This window comes from Gossypium raimondii, chromosome 8 (genome assembly GCF_025698545.1).
Source record: "Gossypium raimondii isolate GPD5lz chromosome 8, ASM2569854v1, whole genome shotgun sequence".
NCBI lineage: Eukaryota > Viridiplantae > Streptophyta > Magnoliopsida > Malvales > Malvaceae > Gossypium > Gossypium raimondii.
This window is the reverse complement of record NC_068572.1, coordinates 4,049,962-4,063,624: the sequence shown is the minus strand read 5'-3', so window position 1 is coordinate 4,063,624 and position 13,663 is coordinate 4,049,962. Positions and strand designations below refer to the sequence as shown.

The window sequence follows — 13,663 nt, the reverse complement described above, 5'->3', positions numbered from 1 at the left end:
TTCCTGTATAAATCTAGTCCCTAGACTTGCTCATTTTCTCATCAAATTCCTCCACTTTCTTTCACTCCAAACACACTCTCAGTATGTCTGCTTTAAGATCCACCATTTCTTCTGGGATAATCAGATCAACTTCACCCACCCATTCCTTGTTGCCTGCAGCTTCATCTTTCAAGCCCATCAAAAACCCTTGTTTACCTCAAACCCACAAGCTTTTCACATCAAACTCCAACACTTTCTCAGCTCCCAAGCGAGGTTTCACTTGCAAAAGCCAGGCTATTCCATCTGATAACTCAGCTCCGGGTAAATCTTGATTCAAACCCGTCAATTGATTGGTGACTTTGGGTTGATGTTGTTGATTAATATATCTGGGTTTTTGTGCTTGTTTCAGAAAAAGTTCAAGAACTACATGTGTATGAGTTGAATGAGAGAGATCGTGGGAGTCCAGCTTACCTTCGTTTGAGTCAGAAATCTGTGAACTCACTGGGTGATCTTGTCCCTTTTAGCAACAAAGTAAGCTTTCTTTTTCTATTTTCACTGAATTATTTTATGAAATTAATCTTCAATATATATATATATAAATACAGATATATAGGGGAGATTTGGAGAAACGGATCGGAATAACATCAGGAATATGCATATTAATAGAGCATAAACCCGAAATGAAAGGTGATCGCTACGAGGCCATCTTCAGCTTTTACTTCGGAGACTACGGTCACATAGCGGTGCAGGGACCTTACTTGACTTACCAGGACACGTATCTGGCTATTACTGGTGGGTCTGGCATTTTTGAAGGCGTCTCCGGTCAGGTTAAGCTCCACCAAATCGTCTTCCCCTTTAAGATTTTCTACACTTTCTATTTGAAGGGAATTGGTGAACTCCCAGAAGAGCTGCTTTGCAAGCCGGTTGACCCACACCCAGCTGTTGAAGCCGTTCCGGCTGCTAAGGCTTGTGAGCCACATGCCACCATTGCAAATTTCACTAATTAAATCATTTGCAATGTCAATGGGATCTTAGTATAAATTTTGTTGTAGCAGAGTTTAAGATTAGAATGAATTAATGTGTTGTCCTTTTTAAACTTTTTTGTCCAATGGATGATTTTTGGCTTTTAGCCTTTGCTCTGCATTTTACATACATATTGGCTGTCATTATTACTGACATAAATCACCCAGCCCTACCCATCTTTATTTTTATTTGTGAAATAAAAACGATGGGCAAAATACTAATAAAAGTTTTTTTTTAATTATTGAAATAGACTCGGTAAAAAATTAATTATCGGAATGGCTTAATTTCCCAAAAACATATTCAGGTCAGCGCGTTATCAGGTGACAAAGCATGAAAACGCTTCCTTTTGTCCACGTGTCCTTGAGGGCGCGCTTTGCGTCCACGCGGACAAAGCTCTTCCTTGAGGAAGCGTTTTTCCGTGTCGCTACAGTACAAAAGGTAAAAAATATCGCCGTTGGTACCCCCCAACAGTAAAAAAAAAAACTATAAACCCCCATTTCATTTTTTTCACACTTAAATCCTTTTTCTCAAATTCTCTCTAATATTCTCTCAAATTCCTCTCAAATTCCTCTTAAAGCTCTCTTTAATTATTAAAAAAAAAGCTCTAATTTTATTTTTTGAATTTTTTTTAAATCATAAAAATTTGATCGTGTTAGCAATAGCCAGAGAATTAATTTGTCTCGATAACAAGCACATGTTCGTAGAACAAATGAAAATGGTAAGTGTTAAATTTAATTTTTAAATATTATTTAAGATTTTTTTCATTTATGCAATTTTAAATAATTTTTATTTTATTATTTCTTATAAAAGTCTGTAGACCGGATATTGCAATGCTATATCCGTAATATGCATGGTCCTCCATCACCGTTGATAGAGAATTACCTGCGGGAAGCGGGTTTTTGGCACGTGGCGACGGTAGGCTGGGGATGCAAGTTGGACCCGAAACTGATTAGTGCGTTGATAGAGAGGTGGAGACCCGAGACACACACATTCCATCTTCCATGTGGAGAGTGTACTATCACGTTGGAAGACGTAAATTTGCAATTGGGATTACCGGTGGACGGGTACGCAGTCACCGGGTCTGTTCAATCTAGTGATTGGGGAGCGGTATGCTACGAGCTTTTGGGCGCTATTCCGGAGAATATTAACGGAGGTCAGATCGAGATGGGCTGGTTACGAGACACATTCCCGAAGCCAGATGATGATTCTACCGAACTAGAAAGAATCCGATATGCTCGGGCATACATTCTTGAGATAATTGGAGGTTATCTGATGCCGGACTTGTCACGGAACCTTGTACATCTGAGATGGCTGTTGAAACTCGTTGATTTTAGAGCAACTAGTAAATTTAGTTAGGGGTCTGCCGTGTTGGCAACATTGTACCGGGAGATGTGCGAGGCAACACGACCGAATAAAGTGAAAATCGGAGGTTGCCTATCACTACTGCAGTCATGGGTACAGTTTCGCTTTCCATTTTTACGTCCTCGAGTAGACCACTCATATACATTCCCACTCATAACGAGGTAAATTTTATATTAGATTTTACAATTATTACGTAGATTTAAAATATAATTGTATGCTAAAAATTTATTTAATTAGGTGGAACCATTCGGCAAGTTATGCTCGATTACCTACCTCTCTTGAAGATATACGGCTTCTATTAGACCAACGGTCGGAAGCACAAGTAAGTTTTAAATAAAATAGATATACATATTGAGATAGTCGATTCGTATTTAGTATTTAGTATTTAGTATTATGTATATAACTAATATTTCCATAATGTTCATATAGTTTCAATGGACATCATACGAGGATCCGACAATTCGGGCAGTAATTCCGGATGAATACTTCCAAAATCCGAACGCTTGGCATGTGAAAGTCCCATTGGTCAACTTTGCGATCGTGGAGATGCACCAGTCGGACAGAGTATTACGACAATTTGGATTCTGACAACCGATTCCCGTGGCACCTGAGGTATTGGATGATCATCACAGAATTGACTTACGGCAATTGCATACGGATTGGCCGAGATTCTGGTCACACTATATCCAAATGTGGGAAGATCGGTATGATTATATACCTACTCGGGAACCGATCATCGTTCCAAAGTTAGCGTGCGTGCCGGAATACATGCCATGGTTTAGGATCCATGGCAAGCCGTATTTACTATCGTAAGAGGAGAGACAACAGCAATTGCGTGTCCAAAGGGAACGACATGGCCCTTTAAATCCAAGAAAAAGGGACGACGATGCAGGCGCATCAACAGCGCCCACACAATCACCAGACCCGACAACAGCACCGACACAGTCACCCGACCCAACACTTCAACCGACGACACTCACAGCACAGCCTTTTCAGATGATGCCAGGTGCGTATCCTAGCCCTTTTATGTATCCTAACCCTTATATGTTTCCTTCTTCTTGTCCTAGGCAGGTTGGAGTCAATGGCCTGATTCATCTCCATTTTCGATTACGCCAAGTAGATCGCCGATCTATAGGCCACCGTTGCACGAGGGATCGTACGAGGGGTCATCGGGGAGCTCTTCTTTTTACCAATCCCCATCACCTTATGGGTTTCAAACACCTTCGTTGTCGATGATGCAAACACCTCCACAATCACTATTCTATCAAGGTGGGTCATCCTCCCAACACCGACAACCAGATCCCTTATCGGAGGAACCATAATCCCCCCGGAGCAACCACAACCCCTGCCGGAAGCTAGACAAAGGAGGAATCCAGCACGTAACCGTTGACGACCGCCATGTGGCACTGAATCCGGCAGGCATGGAGATTGATTTTTATTTTAATATATTTGTACAAACATTTTGAATATTTTTATATTATTTCATATAGTTAATTTACTCAAAAACCCTAAACACTAAACCCTAATCTAATTTTTTTTAAATTTATAATTAATTTACTCAAGTAACCCTAAACCTTAATTATTTGATTTTTCCTTAAAAACCCTTAACACTAAACCCTAATATGATTTTTAAAAAATTATAATTAATTTACTCAAGTAACCTTAAACCCTAATTTAATTGATTTTTTCCTTAAAAACCATAAACACGAAACCCTAATCTAATTTTAAAAAATTTATAATTAATTTAATTAAGAAACCCTAAATCCTAATCCCTTATTTATTTAATTTTTTCTTTAAAACCCTAAACTCAAAAACCCCAAAACCCTAACCCAAAACCCAAAACCCAAAACTCTAACCCTAACGCAAAGACACGGGGAAAACGCTTCCTCAAGGAAGCGTTTTGTCCACGTGGACACAAAGCGCGTCCTTGAGGATGCGTTTTCTGTCCACGTGGAAAAACGCTTCCTTTCCTGCTTTGTCACCTGACAACGCACCGACGTGGATGCGTTTTCAGAGAAATAGGTCTATTCCAGTAATTGGTATTTTGTCCAAAAACGATTCTACACTAAATTACACGGAAAATTTGAGGGATACAAAGAAAATCTAAAGCTTTTTTTGGAGGGTGTCCAACAATTGTAAATCTTCTTTATTTGCGGGGTCAACTTAGCTAAATAATTCACGTTTTCTTGAAACAATATACAATGTATTTTTCTTATCAGAACAAAATTTGAAGTCTTCGAGACACTTTGATATATGACTTTTACACATTTTTATTCTTTAATTATATATATTTTGAAAAAAAAGTTTCCAATTATATTGAATATTTTTATTAATTAAATAGTAATCCACATGTGGCTTGCTTATTCATTCCCATCTCCAGTTAGTATAATGTAACGATTGGCTACCTTAAAATTTTCAGATATCAACTTAAAGAAAATGATCAAGTTTAGTGTATATTAAGCCGTTAATTTATGTTTGATAGTACTAAAATCTTTGTTGTAAGTTTAATAGCACTAAAACCAAGTATTAAACACAGATGAATTTATTTTAGTTTATGTTTAATATTTGGTTATATTATTATAAAACTCATAATGTTGTTTTTCAATAGAAACAAATACTATTTTAGTCTATTAATTCCAAAAGGTTCAAACATTAACTCCTCTGAAATACAAACACTAAAAACTGACACGATTTTATTTAAATCTGTTTAAACAAAATAACTGAAAATTAAAAAATTTATGACAAACTACACCTGTAGATAAAATGTGCACCTCGTCATCCATGTTTTCCGACGCTTTTAAAAAGCATCGATGACGAGGTGCAACTATTTCACTAATTTTTTAGGCATAATATTCAAGGAAAAAAAACCCCTAAATCAATTATTTTGAATTGATCTTGTCAAAACATAACCTGAGTGCTCTGACCAATCCCAAGTGCCAAGAGCCAGTCCTAATATAGATATCTTCATCAAAATGCTGCAGGCTTCAGTGCCAAAGATTGTGCATGCTGCTTTATATCCCTATTGAATTTAGAGAAAATGAAGGAAATAATTTCAGGGGAACTGGTTTTAAATTAGTTTTAAGTGAGAATTGGCTTCAGAAAGGTCGCAAGTTGGATCTTACCTGCACCGTGGTACGTTGCAGTTGGACTCTTTGCAACTTCTGGAGTGCTGTCTCAGTATGAACCATATCTTATTACAGTGTTTACAACCTCCAGCAGCTCTAACAGTGCACACTTTTGAATGGAAGAATAGCTTTTTCATAAGACGGCAATCGGGGTGGGAGCAGTGATCACATCCAGAGGCATGCAACAAAACTTCCAGCAGTTTCTGTTAACACGCATGCATGATTTTGACAAAATAAAATATCAGATTAGGGACATCGGAAACCAGAATTTATTAGTATTTATGTGGAACAAACTTCCTACCGATAATCCCTTCTTCAGAGCCTCTCTATTCTTGGCCGAGGAATCGACAGCAGAAGGATGAGACAACTTATGAACATGTAAGGAACAACCATGTCTGTGATAGCATGCAGCACAAACAAAAAAATCCGAACAGGTCTTGCATTGCCAGCACTGGTCTAGTGGTGTGTCTTTGTCACAAATACAGCAGGTAGTTTCAGCAAGCAATGATGTTGGATTGTGAAGGTAATATAGGATCATCATCGAGGAATGCTTGGCCCGACGAAGCGTGTCGAACTGATAGTTGTTCTTCTGACAGAACAACAAAAACCTATACCTATTTTCAAATAAACCACTATCCATGCTGGCATCATTATCATCGGTATCATAAGGAACATCCACCATGATCTGTAAAAAGAGACACAGTTGTACTTAATTTAGATATATGCATTAAATATTGCAAATTCTTAGTAATTAAGGTAAAAACAAATGGTTAAAAAACGGAATTTACCCTAGAGAGTGAATGTTTTTCCCCATTGCATGAAGTGTGAGTGGAATCCTTGTAGACATATTGCTCTGCATCATGGCACCTGAAAGATGGCATGAATTAAATAGACCAATGCATAAAACATACATCACTAGAAGCAGCGCAAATAGCAAAGCTGGAAAGAGTATGATAACATTATGAGAATGCTAATTATATTTAAAGAACGAGAATAAACAAACACAGACCACAGCATACAGAATTGCCACAATGATATACTTTGATGCTTTAGTTTTAATATGTATCCCAAGATTCCATTGAAAAAACTTAAGGCATATCATATTATAGGTTTATATTATCAAATTTACTGCCAGACAGTGAATAACCATCTAAAAGTTAGTGTGTTCAGGCTACTAGCCTACTAATAACTTGATGCCTAAATGGAGCTCTGAGGAGGAAATATAGTGCCAACCAGAAGTCAACAAGAAAAAAAATGCATAAACACTGACAGAGCATATTCTAATAAATAAGAGGATAAAGAATGATTACCTTCCACAAAGCTGAAAGCTTTTACACATACGGCAAAACCATCGCCATCCATCTAATATAGTTCTATGGCAGCATACGCAGACAAACTGCAGATGGGCAATGATGAAGTCCTCCTTCATAGGTAAAATATTTTGGCCCAGCTAACAAAGCAGGAAGAAAAGAAATGAAATAATTAGTGACGATCATAGTTGCATAAGAAAAGAATTCAATAGAAAGCTATACTAAACAGATTTAAAATAGTATGTTTTCATAATAGAAACCATCACAATGATTTAATTACAATTTTCCTTCATGTAATTCCAGTCTGCTCAAAGGAATAGACAAAAAAAATAAGGCTCCTTTCATAACATGAAGGAAAGTGGACAAAGAATGTGCCAAAAACCATATGAGAGTAAAAACTAGAGGATGGTTTGTAAATTTTTACCTTCTGCATCAGCAGAATATCCTTAGTGGCATGACCTGGTGGATTTGTGTGTCCCATGGCTTTCAATGTTCTTTTTGACACAATTTTCTTATTCTTTTTTGAGTCTTCTCCACTTGCTTTCTCGATATGCTTTATCACATCCTCAGCAGCACCAGACCAATAGTCGCCATCAAAATATGGCAAATTAGCTGCTGTGACCTTGGAGTTGTATTGCCCGGTGGAGAAAAATTGATCATATAAGTTAGTCAAACCAACCACTATGCCCATTTTAGCAGCTTTTAGTAGCATGGTCTTATGCCTGCACTCACATAAAAGCTGCTGTCAAGATATATATACAAACAAGGAAACACATACAAACAGATACAAAGCAACATGCACACACAAAAGACATGCATGTATAAGAGATATGTGACAGGGAGAGAGAGAGAGAGAGACCACTGCCGCAGCTTATCAGACTTCGGTATTTTCTGAATCTCTGGGTGGAAATAGAAGATATAATCTTCTCCTTTCGTAGGTGGACAGGCCCATATGTAGCAGGTTGCAAAACCCCGTTTCTTGCAGTAATCAAGGTATCCTATCTAAAAATGGAAACAGAACAGAAAAGCAAGAAAAATCTCAGGATCCAACTATAACAACTAACGAAATTTGAAAAGCTACAATAATTAGAGCAGAAAACTATATATTATACCATTATTTCATGATAAACAACAGTTCGAAGAGGTTCTCCACTAGCAGCAGTTTCTGTTTCGGGCCTAAAATACTTAACAGAATCAAGATATGAGATATAAACACAGCGTTGATTTGGTTGACTGCATTCTGCACCAAACTCTTGGGCGTACATGATAAAAAGGCATACATCTGCCCCATCAATCTTCTGAAACAGAAGAATAACCTGAAAAAAGAAAAATGATCATGGTATAGTAAAAATGACAAGAATCTAGAGAATGATCCAAAAAGAAGCAAATTATAGCTAAAGGAAAACAAACACAGTTCTCATTAAGACAGTTTGGTAGAAATCAATCTTTTAAGAAACCTCAAGGTCAGGGCCGCATGTTAAAATTTGGGAATACCAAGTTACCTTCAAAACATATAATAATTTCAAAAGATATCTCACCTTTGACTTGTATGGAAATTCAGCAGGGTAATTCCCATCCTTGAGTATATCTAAAAGCTTCTCATTCACTTTTACAAGTTTCTGAGCAGATAACACCTCTCTGACAACAAGACCTTCTACTTCAGGAACCTAGTGAATAATAGAACGTCTATTGTCAATGAAACAGCTAAATTAAGTACGAATAACATTGTGCAATATAGAAAAGATGTAGCGGTCAAAAATGAAAACCTCACTGCTGAAAATGAAAACAAAAACTGCTTAGGAATGAAACACAAGCAAAAGGGCAAGGGAAGAAGAAAAAAAAATAGAAATGCCTAAAACTATTGGTTTACATGAATAAATTCATATTCGAACGAGTATACGTATATGTGTATATATCTTTCACCTTCTAATATTAATGTAAGTTTTAAAATGGGCATCTGACCTTAAACCAATTTAGCAAAAGGTGGATCTTTCCAACCTTCCAATATTAATAGAAATCCAACCCTTGATTCATGACCGATAACAAAAGAACGATTTTATGTACATTAGTTCCAAACAATGCTGCTACAAAAATGAGTACATTACATTCATACTTTCAATCTTACCTCATCAATGCTCATTCCTGTATCCTTTGCTTTCTCTTCTCTGTTTTTCTGAAGGCACCTAAACAGTCTTTGCTCTAAGTGGTCACTAAGCATGGTTGGCGGCAGATCTTTTGCACCGAAAACAGTCTTCACCAACGGGGGCTTATGTTCTCCATTTTCAATTTCTTCTAAGCAGCATTTTGGGCAAAGGAAACAGTCTTTTTTCTCCTTATTTTTTTTCTCATTAAAGAGAGCACATATCTGGTGTTGCCAAGATTTACATTTATCACACTGAACCCACTGCAAGAACACAACATTACCAAGTGAGTCTTTCATCAGTTTGAAATTCCAGGAATATGAGATAAATACTGTGGATTAGCCTGCCTACCCATTCTTCTGCTTCCTCGTCATTGATCTTTTTAATCAGCTTTGCCTTGGAAACCAATATCCCAGAAGTTGTGATACTCTCAGACCGAGATAACTTGTAGCATGAGGAACAAAGACAATATCTGATACCATCTACTTCAGGAATGCTGTAATACTTTGCACTCCGTCTGATACGAGCACAACATGATGAACAATATATTGGTGCAGGAGCAAGTGAAAGCTTATCTGCTCCACACAACTGGCATGAGTTCTTACTGTCGACATTGACTCTTCTGTTTGCCCCTTCTTTCTTTCCAAGATCCTATTTTAATAAGAGAAGACAATGTCACCTTCCCAAGCAAATGCAAAGTCCATGCTTTTGTAAAATGGGTATCAGCAGCTATTATAATATGACAACCAACTTCAGGAAGATAAAATACTCCGAAAAATATTAACACAACAAAAACCAGGTACTGCCAAAATGATTGAACAAACTCGTGCAGCTCTTATGCAGATTTGTTAAAGGAAAGGGTTTGATTAAGATTAAAAAGGTTCATACTTCATTATATAAAATGCACGCAGCAATGGAATATGGAAAATTAAGAGAAAGCACTATGACAGCATTCAGAAAATGGCAGCTACCTACTGCCCTTACCCACCCATTTCAAACTTGTATGGAAGGAATTTTCAAATGTTTCAGGGGTTTCAAAAGAGACAAATTGACATGATGTTAGATGCATGCTGACAGGCACTTTAGTTGAGGTGTGGCTGCATATGTTATAAAGTTATTTATGCGCCTATCTATTATATTATTTTCTCCAATGAGATGTTTGAATGTGTGCAATTATGCGTATCCTTCAATAGCATAAGTTCTATCCTATCCATGTTTAGTCAAGTTAAAGCATTCTAACAGCAATTTTAAGTAGATTATTAAAGTAGGATATCCATTAATCAAGACAGCACAAAATGGAAAATAAAAGCAATAAACAACAATGAAAGCACAAACCTGATCAATACACTCTCTAAGACTTGATATATGCTCCTTGATTTGCTGTGCTGTGAAATTTTCTATTAAGGACACACCTCTTTGTTTTAGACTCTCCAACTTAATTTCCTTTCTACCATTTGATTTTTGGGCAATGAGCTCAGTTTTTGTTGCTAACTCTGCCTGGGTGGAATTAGCCCTGGCTTCTGTTTCTCCCTCTTCACAACCAGCTGCAAGTTCTTCAGAGAAGCTGGGCAAAGCATTGATTTCCAAATTGTTAAAGTGGTATCTTGCATTATCTGCATTGTCAGTAACATTTATGAATCCAATATCCTCTTCTCTATGACTACAAACAGGATCAGTTTCCACCACTTTATAACCAGCGATAACCACCTCTGGAGGACCAGGAAAATTTTCTGCCACATCCTTATCCATCTCTTTAGCATTTGAAGAATCTTCTGTAAGCTTTGACATCAATTGAACGTTCTCCTCCTCCATTTTCATATCTATCTCTTTAGCACTTGGAGAATCTTCCATAAGCTTTGATATCAATTCGATGCTCCACTCCTCCATATTATGACCCATCTCTTTAGGACTTGTAGAATCTTCTATAGGTTTTGGTAACAATTCAATTTTCATCTCCATAGTCTTATCCATCTCTTTAGCTACTGTAGGCTTTGGTAACAATTCAATGTTCATCTCCATAGTCTTGTCCATCTCTTTAGCACTTGTAGAATCTTCTCTAAGATATGGTAGCAATTCAGTGTTCACCTCCATATTCATACCCATCCTGTTGGCAATTGTAGAACCATCTAAAAGCTTTGGTAGCAATTCAACGCCCACCTTCGTAACCTCAGAATTATAAGATACAGGAGATTCTGAAAACTGCACCATGGGTGGAAGCTCGGCATAACTTGGTTGAACATGCGATGGAGCCATTGTATAAAACATACCATGACAAGGAAAGCAGGGAGCGGTAGGATTTTCCAGCTTCAAACGCTTCAGGAAAGGTTGCATGGCTTCTGAACTACCATATGTGGGCTGGCCAGAGTCTCCACTACCAGTAACTCTTAGAAGACCTCCTTTTACATGTTCAAAGTCAGGACGAAATGTATCAACGACAGCATTATACCGAACAGTGTTGCAAATGTCACATCTAGCATCATGACAACCATCATAATGGGATGCAAGTGAGAAGAATTTGGTGCATCTACAGACATATTGACAGCAGACAGTCGAATGCATATAGTTGGCAAAATAAGCCGGAGCATCATTCCCCGACAATGCCGCTGAATTCTTGTACTGGATATAAGCAAGTAAAACCTTCCGTTGGATAGCTCGATTCAACCGATTAGTAGCATCTGCCAGCGGTTCTTGTAAATAAAGCGGAGGAAGATAACCATGGTTCGCAGCTTGTTCAGTTACGGGACAAAATGATTGATTCTGTCCGGCGAAAGGAAATCTAGCATCAGCCACAGATGGGTCATAATATGTAGAATTCGACATTCTCGGTCTCACGGGAAGCCATTTATTAGGAACCATCTCACCCCAACTTGCAGTCCAAGTTGGAGGACTCCTTATTTCCAATCAAAATTCTACACAGTGAATATTACCAACGTATCAGATATTCAGATTATCACAAACAAACAAACAAACAAACAAAGAAAACACTTGGTTACTGAACAAAGTTTCAATTACAAGTTAACCTTTTTTACGAAGCAAATTGGTAATTAGATATAATAGAAACCCCAAACTATAAAAAGTTTATACAAAAATTAAAAAAAAGTCATTTAAGGTTTCAAATGGCGGCGGAGAAAACGATAATAGTTCCGCTTTTTGCTAAACCGATATCATAAGAAAAAGTTTACTCCTAAGTAAAACGAAAACAGAAAATCAAATATGGAAGTGAAGCAGATAACTCAAAATCTCATTACTCAAGTAGAAAACTTCTAGTTAAGTTTAGTGATTCGAAGATTCCCTTATCTAACTTTGTCTTCTATGGGAAACTTAGAAAGCAAGAAAGAGAAGGAGAAAATATGAGGAAAAGAAATATGAAGCTAGTTGAATTCAATTTACGTAGTTTATGATTTTATATTAAAATTTGGGGTGATATTTTTCATTTAATATTTATTTATATTTTTATGAGGTTACTTTGGTAATTATAATATTTTTAATAAATCACTTTTATATAATTAACTAATAATGTAAATGCTTTTATAATTTTATATGTTTATATTTGTTGCTTTCCAAAAAATTATATATTTATATTTGTTAATATGCGATTAAATAATAAATTATTATTTAATAATTAAAAATGGTAATCATTTCTTATTTGGTAAAACAGTAATGGAGAGGATCTCAATCCGTAAAACAAATCTCGTTTTTTGTAACGTTCATCGCCGAATATTTTAAATTATTGGTTCCGGTTCAATTTATCAGTTTGATTTTAATTAAAAGTCATAAAAAATTGAAAAACAGATCAAATCAATTCAATCAGTTTTTATTCTAACTTAACTGGTTCCGAATGGTTCATTCAAAATTCGATTCAAATATATATTTGTCAGTTCATCCCGTTACAAGTATATATTATATTTATAATATATAAAATTTTATTAAAGGGATAAATATCAAAGCTATACATTAACTTTGGCCTAATGTGCAATTTTATATAAGAAATTTTAATTTGATCCAATTCTCACAAATTATTAATACAATTACTAATATAGCATCACTTTATTTTTATATATTGCATACACAAATAATAATTCATCCAATATAAAAATAAATTGATGTATTTATTTCTTTAAATATGTATAATTGAATCACATTAAATTTTCATGGATACATTTGAACCACAATCAATGTTTCATGTGTATAATTGCACGAAATCAAAGTTTATGTATCAAATTGCACATTGAATCAAAACTCATGTGTAATTTTGAGATTTATCTCAATTTTAAATAATTTTAATTTTAATTTTAATTTTAATATATTTTTGTCAAACCTCAAAGAATAAGCGAGTGTTTTCCAAAACATAAGAAGGTAAGTGAATTTTTTATCAAACCTCAAGGGCTTTGAATACTTTTTCTTAATAAATTTTACAATAATCTATATAAAGAGAAGAGATCTACTCATACTAATGTAAAACTATAGTACTTTTACGCATGTGCATAATTTTTGTACGAGTACTATTTATACAATTTGACCATTGCATTTTATGTTATATGTAATACCCGAAAATTTCTACATGAAGGAAAGTAAGATAATATATCCGATATAGTAAAATAAGGAAATAAAGTGATAAAAGGGTAATTTTGACTTATGGCAACATTGTGAAGTATATTATGACATATTAATTCAAGAAAGGATTAAATCGCAAAAGTGAGAAAAGTTTTGTTGCCCAAGAGTA

General features: G+C 35.8%; 2 protein-coding genes across 2 annotated transcripts; one reads left to right on the top strand and one right to left on the bottom strand.

The window, feature by feature from the left end:
- The first annotated feature begins 30 nt into the window (after nt 1–30).
- LOC105790379 (allene oxide cyclase, chloroplastic) lies at nt 31–1,108 on the top strand. Its single transcript, XM_012617953.2, has 3 exons — nt 31–300; nt 389–510; nt 585–1,108. The coding sequence occupies exons 1-3, from the start codon at nt 84–86 to the stop codon at nt 984–986; spliced, it is 741 nt and encodes a 246-aa protein (XP_012473407.1). The 5' UTR covers nt 31–83; the 3' UTR covers nt 987–1,108.
- Nucleotides 1,109–5,045: 3,937 nt separating this feature from the next.
- LOC105793075 (histone acetyltransferase HAC12) lies at nt 5,046–11,760 on the bottom strand. Its single transcript, XM_012622012.2, has 12 exons — nt 10,276–11,760; nt 9,292–9,591; nt 8,925–9,203; nt 8,338–8,466; nt 7,912–8,115; nt 7,659–7,801; nt 7,224–7,521; nt 6,800–6,939; nt 6,278–6,356; nt 5,791–6,174; nt 5,487–5,692; nt 5,046–5,383 (listed from the first exon to the last, which is right to left on the bottom strand). The coding sequence occupies exons 1-12, from the start codon at nt 11,758–11,760 to the stop codon at nt 5,332–5,334; spliced, it is 3,699 nt and encodes a 1,232-aa protein (XP_012477466.2). The 3' UTR covers nt 5,046–5,331.
- Between the last annotated feature and the right edge of the window lie 1,903 nt (nt 11,761–13,663).